Source organism: Trichechus manatus, unplaced genomic scaffold, assembly GCF_000243295.1.
Source record: "Trichechus manatus latirostris isolate Lorelei unplaced genomic scaffold, TriManLat1.0 scaffold00120, whole genome shotgun sequence".
Classification (NCBI taxonomy): domain Eukaryota; kingdom Metazoa; phylum Chordata; class Mammalia; order Sirenia; family Trichechidae; genus Trichechus; species Trichechus manatus.
Window position 1 is genome coordinate 8,937,482 of NW_004444056.1, and position 16,301 is coordinate 8,953,782.

The 16,301-nt window shown below is 42.1% G+C and overlaps 1 protein-coding gene across 1 annotated transcript; it reads right to left on the reverse strand.

Moving 5' to 3' along the window:
- Positions 1-4,550: 4,550 nt before the first annotated feature.
- LOC105756694 (zinc finger protein 77-like) lies at positions 4,551-11,301 on the reverse strand. The gene is made up of 5 exons (XM_012557820.2): positions 11,093-11,301; positions 10,559-10,685; positions 9,774-9,924; positions 6,616-7,761; positions 4,551-6,531 (listed from the first exon to the last, which is right to left on the reverse strand). The coding sequence occupies exons 1-5, from the start codon at positions 11,216-11,218 to the stop codon at positions 6,492-6,494; spliced, it is 1,590 nt and encodes a 529-aa protein (XP_012413274.2). The 5' UTR covers positions 11,219-11,301; the 3' UTR covers positions 4,551-6,491.
- Positions 11,302-16,301: the final 5,000 nt, after the last annotated feature.

Here is a 16,301-nt window from a genome sequence, read left to right on the forward strand (position 1 = left end):
GGACAGTGTGGCTGGACTTGAATAGCCCCTTTGGGTGGCCAAGACCACTGCTTCACTCCTGGAGGTGGTATCTCTGCCACCAACTTGGAAGATCTTCCTGAATCTGAAGTTACACAGCAGGACACAAGTGTCCCCAGGTGAGTCCAGGGCCACAGGGGGACACAAGGCAAAGGGAAAACTCAAGCACATTCCTGCTTTGTTATCTTGGACTTTTTGCATTACTTCTGATTTTTAGCATGCTATATTAAAATAAGATTTATCTTGATGACAAACATTTTTGAGCCGTTTTAGATATTGTGCTTTAGGTGAGTGCCTTGCTCACCTCACCTCTTGGTCACTGGAGTGCACACTGTAAAAGTGGACACTCATCTGTCCAAGGCTGGGGGCAGGTGGGGGCCGAAGTGGGTGTCAGAGGTGTTACCTCAAGTGCAGAGGTGGAAGCACTAGACTTGTGACGTAACTGTATTAAAGAAGTGGGGAGATGGGGTGGTTTCAGGAGCCAGATTCTTATCTGTCTTCCTAAGAAGTCAGTCCATATGTGCAATGCTGACAATGAAGGAAGAGCCTTGTGGTGGGCTCATTATTACATGACCTGGGTAATCAGAAAACAGGCGATGAGAGACACCGCCCACCAGGTTGGGAGTGGGTTCTAAGTCCTTTCCTGTCAGGTGTTTAAGCCAATGAAGTACTACAGAGGAATGCCAGAGAACAGAAGTGATTTTTAACAACTTAATACATTGTGAATTTGAGAACTGAAATAACAGCAAATTAAATGTCAGACAGGTTCAGGGAAAAAGACAAAAACCTTGACCCTCCTGGGTAAGGGTCAATGGACAAAGATGTAATTCCTACATCTTCCAGACACAGAGAGGCCACGGTGTTTACAAAGGAGAGTGCATCAGATACCTGGGACAGAGCATCGGCAGCATGTAGGCTGAGAGATGGAGGAAGGTGGAGGCTTGTGTGCTGTGTGTGAAGCTGGTGTGGCTCAGACGTTGGGGCGCTAGGACTTCCATGCTGACCTGATGTGGGCCAGAGAGGGGATTCCAGGCAGTCCTCACAAGAACAGCATCACTATGGAACTAGTCTTATACTTTCAGGAGAAATTCCAATCCTAGGTAAGCAGTGGTTGTAGGATGGCGTTTTCAGGAGGGTCACTCACCCTGATGAGGAGGAGGCCCTCTAATGTGACCACAGTGTGAGCCCATATCTGCCCCAGACAATAACCACCCCGCCCCCCTCAGGCTGCTCCACTGGACCCAGTGCGAGTGAATGTCTAGTGGCCTGAGTGGCCTGACTGTCCCAATATTTGGCCCTACAGACTGAGAGCACAGATGTCATATGGGGGAGGGGCAAAGGGCAGTGCTGAGAGGTGGCCTCAGGCAGCAGTGTCTTACAGTTGGGGTGATCCATGTGCCAGGTGAAAGACGTTATTCATTTTGATGACTGAGGAAATAGAGGCAAAGCAAGTCCAGCAACTTGCTCATGGTCACATAGCTAAGGGGTTGGCAGGAACGTGACCCCATAAGGTTTCTGCCAGGGTAAATACATGGGTCCCTAGGTAAAAAGGGGACTGAGCAGCTGTGAGGAAAAAGGGGTCCAGGACTCACATCTCACTCACTAGGAAACCTCTGGGGTTCTTGTCCCCTCCTCTCTCCATGGGCAAAGACCTGATGACCCCTAGAGGTCAGGGAACCTTTTATCCAGACTCCAATGTAAACAATCTAATCTAGGTTATTTAAAAATGAGGGTCTCTGCAGTGCTTTAAATCACCCAAGAAATGGGTCCTATCAGATCAAGGTGGGGTTTGACTCTTAAATCTGCACAAACAGAACCCTGGGTTTAAAACTGAAAGTCTTCACTCTAGTGGCAGAGAAGAGACCAATTTGATACTACCTTGGGGTTGTTATTATTACTACATTCAAAAAAACCAAAAACCTGCTGCTGATTCCCACTCATAGCAACCCTGCAGGACAGAGTAGAACTGCCCCACAGCGTTTCCAAGGAGCGGCTGGTGGATTCAAACTGCTTTTTGCTGAGCAGCTGAGCTCTTAACCACTGCGCCACCAGGGCTCCATTGCTACATTTAGGCATCCCAAAACAGAGATTTAAAAAATCTCAGTGTCTCCCTCTTTGTGCCCTCTCGAAACACTCCATGGGAAAAACACCTGCTTAGACACAGAAGGATTTACGAAGGGTTAGGAGGATCATCAGCACCATTTAGTGGAGTCACACAGAACTGCAGGTCTGTGGCTGAGAATTCCCAACCCCTTCTGTCTGTGCCTCTCACAGACTTTGTAATTAGCTGCCCATTATGCTCCACCTCATGGAGATCCTATGTATAATAGAGTGAAAAGTTGCTCAGTCCTGTGCCATCTTCGTGATCATTGGCATGTTTCATTCCTGTCAGGCAATATCCTATTCTGATCCATAAGGATATCACTGGCTAATTTTAGAAGTAGATTGCCAGGCATTTCTTCCTAGTCTGTCTCAATCTGGAACCCCTGCTGAAACCTGTCCACCTGGGTGACCCTGCTGGTATCTGAAATACCCGTCACATAGATTGCAGAAATCACAGCAACATGTAAGCCACCACAGTACAACAAAGGGACAGACAGGTGGGGGTTCAAAGAGACTAAACCAAAACAAAAACCAAACACATTGCCGTTACGTCAATTCTGAGTCATAGTGAAAATAAGGGCAGAACATAATTTCTCCATAGGGTTTCCAAGGCTGTAAATCTTTCCGGAGGCAGACTGTGACAGCATTCTACCCCACAGCAGCTGGTGGGTTCCAACCACCGACCATTCAGTTAGCAGCTGAGTGCTTTAACCATTGCACCACCAGTGCTCCTTCAGAGACTAGGCCCCATAAAATACTTGTCCGTAAACAGAAGGGCCTTAAAGGGCTAGGAATTGTATTGTTGATATTAAAGTTAAACATCTGAACCATAGGTTTAAAACTGAACATTTTCCATCTACATGTAAAAAGAAACAAAGACTTTGAAGAGTTTGGTTATTTTCTTCACCACTTGATGAGCGCTGCTTAACAAGGTACTATTAGGTGAAATAACAGGATATTTACACGTGGTTATTGGCCAAGGAAGGAGCCCCAGTGGCATAGTGGTTAAGTGCTCTGCTGCTAACTGAAACGTCAGTGGTTAGAAAACACCTAATGCTACAGGAGAACAGGCCTGGAGATCTCTTCCCATAAAGATTGCAGCCTAGGAAACCCTATGGTGCAGTTCTACTCTATCCTATATGGACACTGAGTTGGAATGGACTCGACAGCACACAACATTGACCAAGGACATTCTGAGACAGAAAGAAATTGTCCAAAAGCCCTCCTGGGCTCCACCACACACGGCCACAGCCATTGCCAATGCCTATGCTTTGATCTCCTGTATACTATGAAACAAAAGACAGGCTGATGTCCAGTATATATAAAGTGGAAAGAAGTACATTTATGTGAAGAAAACATGATAAATAACCAACATACACTCATGTACGTATGTATGTATTCTGGGGGAGGGATATTTCTGAGAAACACTGGAAGGTTACATAGGAAACAAAATGGAAATGGTTAGTAACTGGTGGTGATATTAACAGAACACAGGTACGATAGGAGGAAGTCATCCTTCTGAATACAGCTTTTCATATAGTCTTCAGTTTTGAACTATGTGAACGTTTTACAGGTCAAAAGGAATAATTCAAAGTGAAAGCAAACCTTAAAACGAAATGTACACAGAAATAAGTAACCATAATATCAAACTGCCACTGCCCATCTGGGAGTTTGACCTACTGTGATGGTTGGCATGTTGCTGATACAGGAAGCTATACCACCAGTATTTCAAATACCAGGAGGGTCACCCATGGTGGACAAACATTAGTGGAGCTTACAGACTTCAACAGCATAGGAAGAAAAACCTGGCAATCTACTTGAGAAAATCAGTCAATGAAAATCTTATGGCTCACAACAGAACACTGTCTGATACAGTGCTGAAAGATGAGCCCTCTGGGTTGGCACTACTCAAACACAGCAATGATCATGAAGATGGTGCAGAACTGGGCAACATTTTGTCCTGTTATGTAGGAGGTCAAGGAGCCCTGGAGGTGCAATGGTTTAGCACTTGGCTACTAACCAATTCCTTCACAGTTCAAATTCACCCAACAGCTCCATGGGAGAAAGAGCTGGCAATCTGCTTCTGTAAAGATTACAGCCAAGGAAACCCTATGGGGCAATTCTACTCTGTCACATGGAGTTGCTAAGAATTGGAATTGACTCCATGGCACACAACAACATAAATAAGGTCACTATGAGCTGGAGCCAACTCGATGGCAGGTAACAGTATCAAACTGATCACATAACCATGCACAAGAGTTTGTGCTCAAGCCAATTTTTAAGCATGATAACCTTGTGTTAGTATCCTTAATGTAAATGTATAACCAGGACATACAAAAAAAAAGGAGAAAAACTCAGTAATTGAGAAAGTAAGTTTTTAGTCAGTTCTATTAGTATTGACATTGAAACTATTTGCATATTATCAGGAACCAAGGTTTTTATTAAAAGAAATGCAAATACAAAATAACAGAAAGTGACATTTGCCCATTTACTTTTATCCCGGGAATCTTCCCTGCTTTAGCCTAATAAATCAGCCGTGAGGAAACATTTCTGAAAACTATTACAATTCTTGCTTGAAACCCATCTTCCTGGCATGTTTTTGCTTGCCAGCTTCAAACTAGTAAGTTTCCAGTGCCCCATGACACCCAGAACTCATAAAAAACCTCTTGCCTCACCTTACCCTTTGGGGCTGAATTCAGACCTATCCTGAAGACTCCTTCCTATTGCAACAGGCAGAATAAAGCCTAGATCCCCTATTTAACACTGTCCAGCACAATTTTGCATATTTAACATTGTCCGGCACCATTTCTTGTATATATATGTATATAATTTATACATTTATATATTTATTTATATAAATACATATATAACCTTACATTTGTTATTAGGAATAAGCATGAATTTACTATGTAAGAAATAATCTATTTTCTATGCTCACTGGAAGGCCGAGACAAAACTGACTCAATGGGAACAGGTTCTGGTTGATCACCGAGCCCATGTATTTCACACACCTTGGTTTTTAAAAAGGAACCAGACGTTTGGGGAGAAAGGGTTGATTCCAGATCTGGAACAGGAAAGTACAAAGTAATCCAGGGACTTCTTTTGCATTATAACACTAATAAGGTATCAACAATCTATCTGGTTGATGAAACTAAGAAACTGAATAAACTCTAATTTTTATTAATTTAAATATAACAATAAACTTGATTTAATTATTAGAAAAGTATGCTTGGAGCAACCTGGAATTGTGAGTCTACTTTTCAACAATAACATTTATGAAACGTACTGCTTCTGGATTCTGGAAGATGGAGTACCAAAAAAGGAAATATGAATGTCTCATAAATTCATATTGCTTAATTTCATTTATAATTTTTACCTTGACAATAAATGGACATATTGGATTAAATAAGATTCTTCATTACAAATTTCAAATTTACATTTTTATGTGTCTAATAAGGCTAAAATATTTTAAATTACATCTTTTATGTGCATTACATTTCTATTAGAACTGTGCAAGACTCAATGTATTACAAAAAATACATAAGACTAATTAAACAAAATCATAATAACACAAATACAGTAAAACCTGAGAGAGCCAGAGTGCGATGGGAGTGCCTTGTTTTACCAGGTCTTCTGTATTTTCCACCTTTTACTGGGTGCTTATCACTTTCCTTTTGCTCTCTATTAAGAATCCTACATCATAAACACCCAATGAGTTTTTCTTCTCTGGTTTCTGACTTACATGTGTGCTGGCTATCACAGGTTTGCCTGTACCAGAATGCTAAACATTTTAACATTTACAAGACAAGCCGAAGAATGTTCTATGTAAGACAGATTAAGCAGATCTAGAAATAAAAAGGTAATGTGGAAATATGCTTTGGATCCTAACTTCAAAAACCCCAACAGATAATTTATGGACAACTGGAGAAATTTTCGTTTTGAGGGACAATGAAGATCTGGGTTGTTCTGGTAGGAAACTGACCTTATTTGTAGCGGCTTAAAGGGTGAAGTGAATGTCTGCAATTAACCATTGGTTGTTTCTTCATCATAATTCATTTACATGGACAAACTACTTACATTTATAAAGCATCTCTAAGCCATGAATTTTTATGATTACTGAGGTTTAGGAATCACAACAAAATTTCCCACATTCCATATATTCAACATATTTCTCTCCAGGGTGATTTCTTATGTATTCAGTGAGGCATAAAGAATAACCAAAGACTTTCCCACATTGCTTACCTAAGGCCTCTCTCCACTGTGAATTCTTATATGTCTAGTGAGCTGTAAGAACTGATAAAAGCCTTGCTGCATTCCTTACATTCATAAGGTCACTCACCACTGTGAGTTCTTATATCTGCAGTGAAGTGCTAGGACCGACGAAAGGTTTTGCCACATTGCTTACATTCAGAAGGCCTCTCACTACTGTGAGTTCCCATATGTTTAGTGTGGTCTGAACAGTAACAAAGGGCTTTGCCACATTCCATACATTTGTAAGGTCTTTCTCCACAGTGAGTTCTCATATGTGCACTGAGGTGTGAGGAGTGACTATAAGCTTTGCCACATTCCTTACATTCATAAGGCCTCTCACCACTGTGAGTTCTGATATGTGAAGTGAGGGATGAGGACCGACGAAAGTCTTTGCCACATTCCTTACACTCATAAGGCCTCTCACCACTGTGAGTTCTCATATGGATAGTGTAGTTTGAGGAGTAACAATAGGTTTTGCCACATTCCTTACATTCATAAGGCCTCTCACCACTGTGAGTTCTTCCATGTGAAGTGAGGTGTGAGGAGCGACTAAAGGCTTTCCCACATTCCTTGCACTCATAAGGCCTCCCACCGTGAGTCCTGGTATGTGAAGTGAGGGATGAGGACCGACAAAAGGCTTTGCCACATTGCTTACATTCATAAGGCCACTCACCACTGTGAGTTCTCATATGGACAGTGTAGTTTGAGGAGTAACAATAGGTTTTGCCACATTCCTTACATTCATAAGGCCTCTCACCACTGTGAGTTCTCCTATGTACTGTGAGGTCTGAGGAGTTACTAAAGGCTTTGCCGCAATCCTTACATTCATAAGGCCTCTCACCACTGTGAGTTCTCCTATGTACAGTGAGGTATGATGAGTGACGAAAGGTCTTGCCACATTCCTTACATTCATAAGGCTTCTCACCACTGTGAGTTCTTACATGTGAAGTGAGGTGTGAGGAGCGACTAAAGGCTTTGCCACATTCCTTACATTCATAAGGCCTCTCACCACTGTGAGTTCTTATATGTGAACTGAGGTGTGAGGACTGACTAAAGGCCTTGCCACATTTTTTACATTCATAGGATTTCTGTCCAGTAAGAGTTCTCACTGCAGTGCTGAGGTAAGAGGGACAACTGCAGGCTTCTCCACATTGCTTACACTGATAGGCACTGCATCCAGAGAGAGATTTGATATGATGCTTAAGTGATGAATGATTCATCAAGGATTTTCCATACTCAAGGCATTCAGAAGGATATGCTTCCATAGGAGTTCTTTTGAGCACAGAAAGATCCGGAATCTGGCTGAAGGTCTGGCCACAATGATTGTCTTCATTACTTTCACAGAGGTTCTCTAACATACGCCTCCTGTTAAAAATAGGCAGCATGATGCTGGACACAAATTTGTTACTATTACACCATTACAATACACATCAGACATGTTTCTTTACTCTGAACTCTCTAATGTTTCATAGATTAAATCATCTAGCAGTCATTCTACCATTATTTATACTGTTTCTAAAATATGGTGCTAACAATCATATTTATGTGAAATGTTTCAAATATTAAATATCTGACTCACATTTACGAAAATTTTGTCCTGTGAAAATTCTGTGAACACAATACTAGAGCTGTTTTTTAATACATATATAACTGGATGGCACAAGTACGTACTGGCATGCATAAGTGTGTGTGTGTGTGTGTGTATACACATACATATATATATATATATATACACACACACATAATTGTTCTTGTTAAGTGCTGTTGATTCCAGCTTAGTGACCCCGTGTGACCAAAAGGCTAGTGGTTCAAAACCACCCAGCAGCACTGCCAAGAGTTGGAAAAGACAAGACAGCAACAGGTTTGAGATGTGCACACAAACAGAAATCCCTACTCCTTACTTATAAACTGTCTCATTATCTGACGTTTCTCATTTACAACAGAACAAAAATCTACTGATTGCTATGCATGTTAATAAGCGTCTCAGAATGACATCAGAGAACCTGGGCAGCACTAACCCACGCCCTCCGGTCCCTCCTGCTGGCAGGGTTGCCACATCCAGCTGCTAGGCAGGGGCAGGCTCGTCTGAGACCACAGCATCCAGGTGGATGCACAGGCACTGCTCAGCAGAACAGGCACCTCTTCTGGGTTCCTATCTCCTATCCGACATGAGGCCCTACAACTCAAGATTTCTGTGGGGTGGAAAGGTAGGAAAAAAAGTGCAATGGAGAGGGTGTTTGGAAGAAAAGCTTGCGAGTTTAATGACATCCCAAAGTGATGTGAACTGGGCCTGAAGCCTCCACCTTGGTGGGGCTGGTTGCGTAGCTAGGCTCACAGCTACCTCACAAAATCCGCGAGCCTTAGTGACTCACCAGGCCTGGAGAGAATAGACTCTGGGATCTGGAACACAGGGCTTATAGGGGTGGGACTGGAGTCCTGGACGTGGCTTCACGAAGGGAGCTCTAACGTAGCACAAGAGGAAGGTGAAGTGGTGAAGCTGTGGGTCCTCCAGGCACACAGCCTGGGTTTATTCAGCTTTGTCTCCTTCAACCCTCTTTCCCCACAAAGGAATTATTCATAAATGACTCATCACATTAATGAATACATAAGCAAACCTTAGCTGTTGTTATGTCTATGAACATATTTTCTAGATAAAAAAACTGGACAGATGGATGGTCTGAAAACAAACAAAAGATCCTTTATTTTCACATAATGCCGATTTTCACAGAACTATCTGGTCTTTTGAAGCTAACCATTAATCAAAACATGAGGACTCTGTATGTGTGTGCATATACATATATGCATGCATGCAAACATATATACACACATACATACATACATTACACACATATATACTCATAGAAACTCAGGAATGCTGCTGGGGCAGTGGTTAAGCACTTGGCTACTACCTGAAGGTTGGCAGTTTGAACCCAAAACCAGCCGCATGGGAGGAAGATGCAGCAGTCCACTTCCTTAAAGATTACAGCCTTGGAAACCTTCTGGGGCAGTTCTACTCTGTCCTACAGAGTTGCTATGAGTCGGAATAGACTCGACAGTAATGGGTTTCTACACATACATGTGTGTGCACATGCATATGTATGTGTGGGTGTGTATACTTATTGTTTCAGTGCTGCAGAGTTAATTCCAGTTCACAGTGACCCCATGTGGCAGAGAACTGCTCCATAGGGTTTTCTTGGCTTTAATTATTACTGAAGCAGATTGCCAGGTGTTTCTCCCACAGAGCCACTGGATAGGTTCGAATTTCCAATCTTTTCGTTAGCAATCGAGTGCCTAACCATTTGTCCCACATGGGGTCCCTAGGCATATAAATATTTTAATGTCATTATACCTTCTGAAGACTCTCCTGAAGCACTGCTGTCTCTCGTGTAAAGGTCACTCACCTCACATGTGTTTTCTGGTTGTTATTCTGATCTTCAGTGACAGGCAATTCACAGATTTCTCCTACCATGGAGGACCAGGTGTCATTTTTCATGAATCGTACCATTATATTTTCAGTGGATAGCTTGTCTCCGTCAATAAGGTTTTGAGAAGCTGACCCAATGATTTAAGGTGAGGTTCACAACATGAAACATAAAGGAGAGAAAATACTCAGAGAGAAAAGGTAGCTGTGAGCAAAGAAAGCTTCTGACACATTTTGCTGTTTCCGTACTTTGGCAATGTTGAGAAAGCACTTTACTAGCAAATAACTTCCATGAAGATTGAGAGTGATGGAAATATAATTAGGGTGTAATTAGAAGACCAAAGTAGAAAGGTTTGGACACAATGTATACGGAACATGAAAAGAGGACAGTCTTTCTCCATGAACCAGGTGTGTTAGGATTGATGAAAGTCAAAAAAGCAAGCTCAGGTATCTGTGAAGCACAAACTCTTCAACCCAAAAGAGACTTTTTCTAATTGATTTTTTCAAATCTCATTCCCTCCATGCAGGCCCAGTCCTTCAAACGATTCTTGCCTCCTGGGGCTCCCAATACAGTGGTCCTGGACAAGTGCTGTCTGCACTCTTCTCAAGTCTTCCTCTTGCTACTCTAGGAGAACAAATGGGTGTAGCTGACGTGATGATCATGGAGAAAGGCTTACCATTAAGGAAGACAGGGAGGAGCAATGAACACTTTCCTGACTCAGCCAAGACTTTGGTACTCAATGGGTTTGTTTTTTTAATCCATACCTACTGAGGCCAGGCTTCTGAAGATTTCCATCATCACATCTCTGTAGAGTTGCCTCTGAGAATGATCCAGCAATGCCCACTCTTCCTGTGTAAAGTCCACAGCCACATCCTCAACAGCCACTGAGTCCTAAAAATGATCAGATATTCTGGTTCAGCATATACCATGTACTCCAATGTGTGTGAAAGGAAGGGTAAAGCTGACAGTGCTGGAGAACAGCCATTTCATGGGGATTTGACACAAGCTTTCTGTTCTACTAAGGTCTGCTCTAGGGTTTAGCCATCTGCCTCATCCCTTCACTATCTACATTGACTTCCTCACGGACTGCATCCTGTCTCATAGACTTAACAATCCTTTCAACACAATGGATTTCTCTCTCCACGGTCTGACTGTAACCAGTTGTAGTCTCATTCCTCTCTACCTTTATGGTCTAGAAAGGTCAGAACACATAGCATCAACTGGACAAATGTTCTACAGTTAATGCCCTATTTCCATATTCGGATCATCTCTTCCTTGTGAAATAAAAAGAAATTCACCTCCTTGCAAGAACCCTGCAGACTATTTAACGAAACATGAAACACAGAGTGAAAGTAGAATGAAATGTTAACAACTGGGAAAGACTGCAAAACTGGCAGTGTTTCCTTTTGCCCTTCAGCAGCCATGGGGGCTGCAGTGGCCTATATGAAGGGGAAACCCAATCCAAGGCACGAAGCTTCTCATATTCTCTTAAAGAACTCCAGGTGATCAGGGGCCGACAAGACCACCTGCTAAAAAGAAAATATTATTTTGAGGAACTGCAAATTTTTACAGGTCTCTCACCTACTTTTCAATAACTCTGCAAGTGCACTGTCATGCACTCTGTCCCTTCATGGAGACAGGCAAGGATATTGCCAAGGTAAACGGAAATCAGCTGAGACACAGGAAACAAGAGAATCTAGATATCAAATTTTCAAACTTTGAGACCCAAAGCTACTGTACAGCAATTATGAGTAACCCTCCCTTCAACAAATCAAACCCAGACACCCACCCACACACTAATGTTATAAGATGACAAAGAGCCTAATCTTTGAAGAATCAGAATAGCATGCCCTTGTGTTAGATGACCATGAACAAGAGATTAAGATTCACATTTTCTAGTAAGTTCACTGATGTGCAGGGGATTTAGCTGTAACACTACTCGTGCACCCTAGGAAATAGACACTTACGCACCAACCCTGTGGATGATCCACTCCAAAATTTTCTCACTTTTGCAGCCCTTGGAAGGCATACAAAGCATGATCACCTGAACCCTGACCACTGGCATTGTCTGGGATGCAGGACTGACATACGTAAAATAGCATCAACTATTTAGTTTCCTACATGTAATCATGATACAAAAGGCAGCTACACAGCACTTCTGATGCTACAATTTTACTGAACAGCTGACAACTGTAGAACAGATAGGCTACAGGGTGAAATGAGCTGTCCAGGTCACTCCTTATGAATCCTGGTACGATACTGTCACAACAATCTTTGATCCAGCGCCACATTCAAAAGTCTCCTCCACTGCAGTGCAGCCTGTTATATATTTTAAAGCCAAGAAAAACCCTTACTTCCATTTCTATAACATATTCATAATAAACTGTTGCATTTATTGAGCAATTAAAATGCTTCAAAGGATTTGCAAAAAACTTTCAGCACACTAGTTCATTATTCCTCATGCCCCTCCTAAGTAGATATTGCTTCAAATGGGTTATCATGTGGAAAATTACAATCAATTTATCACTTAGTCAATGTTAACCAAATGGTATGTCGCTGACCCAGGGTCAGAATTCAGGTCAATATACCAAAGACTAAATTCCTGACAACTACATTTCCCTGCATATGCCTACAGTCTTCTTGTTATTCTGGCTGTTAATCCTCAATTACATGCATGATCTACAGCCTGCTGGGTAATGGGGACAGGAGACAAAGGAAACATCCTATTCAATTCAGACAACCTGGTTCTCCTTCTCCTGGCAAAACCCAGTGTCAGGCAAGAATACTTCCCTTTAGGCCCTTTGTAATAATTGCGCGGCAGAAGCAGTGTCTGACCTATAACTTCACGAGGTAGAATGAGAATCAAGTACAACCCAAGGCTGATTCCTATGAGGCGGAGGGCAGACATGCCTCCTCTCTCTGCCATCTTTACCAATTCCGATACCAACTTTCCCTCCCAAAGCATTTTCTACTTCTCTTCTCAGTTCGGTAATTCATTGCAATGGCCACATGGAACTCACAGACAATACTCATGATTATGGGGTTTATTAGGGAAGTAACTGGTTACAATTCAGCCTCAGGAAGGCTTAGGATACAGTTCTTCCATCATGACAGTCTCTTCTCAGTTTGCCTACCCACGCACCTCTCTCTGGTCCCTTGTTCTCTGCCCTGCTCAGGCAAGTGTTACAAAGCTATTTTAGCTCTTCAAGTAAGTACCCTGAACTACCCCAGTCTGCCAGGAAGCCTAAGCCTGAAGGTGCTCAGCTCTAGCTTTCTGGGTCAGTAAACTTAGCTCCACCAAGTTCCAATAGGCACCCTACCCCCCGTGCAAGCCTCCTGCCTGGAGGCACTCAGCTTTCTTGCACTGTGGGCTGGGAACACCACCATGCTCTCTCTTAATGGTCTTCTGCCAGCCTACTGATTCTGCTGCCTCTGCCGTTCCATTCCACTGCTGCTGCTTCTGGACATCTTGCTGTCTTCGGTGCTACAACTCTCTGTCTCCCGAGTCACAGGCATCCCAGGTCCAAAAGGCACCCCCCACTCCTGCTTATACTTCTTTGTCCTAGTGAGATCCTCTCTTCGCACCTCTGGTATGGCTCATTTTAAGCCTAGCAGGATGGCAAAGCTGACCAATCCCCTCATTTAGGGTTCCATATGCCTTATTAGCATGGTCCCACCCAATCATTTGGTTGGAGTTACAAAGATTATGGCTAGAAGGGCCATATTATGTAATTCACTACACTGCACCAGTCTATCTGGCTGTGTCGTTTATTTAAACTCTTTAGGTAATATGGACACAGAGGCAACTTCACACAGGGAAAGCAGATACAGCACTGAACAAACCAGAAATCTCCAGATGCACATGGATTCTAACTTCTTTGGGTGTGGAGAGCAAATAAACGAAAAATAATGTAAAGTTCCCTGGGTGGCACAAATAGTAAGCGCTTGACTGCTAATCAAAAGGCTGTTGGTTCGATGCCACCCAGAGGTTCCTTGGAAGACAGTTCGGGCAATCTGTTCGGACAGATCAGAGCCTTGAAAATCCTATGGAGCTCTGCACACATGGGTTGCTGTGAGTCAGAAATGACTCCACAGCAACTCTTACGGATGGAATTGTGTCTCCAAAAGATGTGTGTCAATTTGGCTAGGCCATGATTCCTAGTATTGTGGGGATGTCCTCCATTTTGTAAGCTAATTACCTATATGTTGTAAATCCTAACCTCTAAGATGTTAATGACAGGATTAGAGGCAGTTCATGAAGCAGGACGAAATCTACAGGATTAGGTTGTATCTTGAGTCAATCTCTTTTGAGATATAAAAGAGAGAAATCAGCATGGGTGGTAGGGGGACCTCCTGTCACCAAGCAAGAGCCAGGAGTGGAGCATGTCCTTTGGACCAAGGGTCCCTGCACTGAGAAGCTCCTAGACCAGGGGAAGATTGATGGCAAGGGCTTCCCCCAGAGTCTACAGAGACAAAAAGCCTTCCCCTCGAGCTGGCGCCCTGAATTCAGACTGCTACCATCCTAAAGTGTGAAATAAATTTATGTTTGTTAAAGCCAACAATCTGTGGTATTTCTTTCACAGAGACACTAGAAAACTAAAAGAGCAACTAACAACAACAATATAATGTCATGTGGTGGTAAGGTCTATGAAAAATGCAGCATGGTCTGGAGATAAGGAGTAATAGAAGCATATTTACTTTTAGTGAGTTAGTGCAGGGAAAAGTAAAATAGTTATTTTATGAAACACAACCTAGTGAGACCTGGCTTGGTAAGGAAAAAGAAATATATTTGTAATTCTAAAAACTTGGAAGTGCTCTGTCATGATTCTGCAAACACTCGTATATATTTCAGATGCTCACTGACTTTAAGAACTTCCAGTGTAGGAGTATAGCAGTGAAAGAGTGCCACCGACCTTCATGGGTTGGAAAGGGAAGATACACTGGTTATTCACAAAATGAAATGCTCATTGGGAAACGATAAACATGTACACTGGGGCACTGGAAGAATAAAAGCAGTATGAATAAATACTATCAAAAAAGTAAAGAAAACACACAATAGTAATGATACAAAACACAAATGAAGACTTACAAGTTTTGATCTGACAAGAGCTTGGAAGTCATCACTCCCAGCCTCAAGAAAAAGCTGAACATACTGAACCAAGAGTTTAAGGTCAAAGGAAAAGGGCTGCCCCCCAAACTGGAGGAACACATAGGCAGATACAATCATTCCGGAGTAGAACCCCAGAAGCAGAGTTCCTACGTGTCCCTCCAGTTTGGAGGGCAGTCATTTGCCCTGAGACCGCAATAGCCTAATTAATTGAATTCACTGAAAACAATGATCAGAGCTAAGACTTGAGAGATGCAAAGGAATTACCAAAGGGACAGCTGAGAATAGACTGTTCCAGGAAGAGGAAATACCAGAGCACAGGTCAGCAGGCTGGAGTGTGCCTGGTATGTTTTAGGGAGGCCCAAACCCCAGCAATACCAGAGCAGGGTGAGATGCTGGAAAGAAAACAGTAGACGAATTTGAAGAGGTGACTGGAGCCAATGGGCGTATAATGTTCTGGGGAAAGTGCTGACTCCTGAAAAGACTCTGGCTTCTCATCTGAGAAAAATGCAGAACAATTTTATGCCTTTGATCAAAGATGAAAAATGCTATGACAGCTCTTAAAAAATCTGTGTGTGGGGGCAAATGTAAAAGTTGCAAGCCATGTTAGAGGGTTTTGGACATAATCAGATAAGAAATGATGAAATTGGCCACATACAAAACTGTATAGCAAAGCACATACTTGCAGAAAACGTCAATACTTTTCTAGTAAAAGCAGGTAAAAACCGAGGACATTATTCCATTCCTAGTCAGTGTTATTGTACAGGCTATACCCAATCCATACAAAAAAAGAAAAAGAAAAAAGGTAAAGAAGTAAGAATGTTGAAAAGAAAAAACACCTCAATCTATGTTTTCAGGTTAAATAATTGGATATGTAGAACTTCCAAGGATAGTAGAGATGATTTATAGTGGTGACAGTATTCAAAAGAATAACTCGTGGGCTTGTTCACATATACCATATATACAATTGTATTCACATATATTTATTTTACAAATAAAACTATATGAGAAAGAATGGTACCATCATAAGAATACGTAATAGATCAACAAAGATAAATAAACATCCTAGAAAAGGTCCACCAATATCTATAGAAAGTTGACACAGTAAGCTCTACAGGAGAGTGGTAGAAAGCACTCACAATTTAATATGCGGTACAGAATCAACTAATTGGAGTCCCTGGGTTGCGTAAAAGATTAAGTGCTCAGGTATTAAGCGAAAGGCTGGAGGTTGAAGGAAAGATACAGGCACCTTGCAAGAAAAGTCTGGCAGTCTACTTCCCATAAATTAGCCACTGAAAATCCTGCAGAGTGAAGTTCTACTTTGAAACACATGATGTTGCCATAAGTCTGAATCAAGTAGAAGGAAAATGTTTGTTCTTTATCAGATTAATTATCTAATT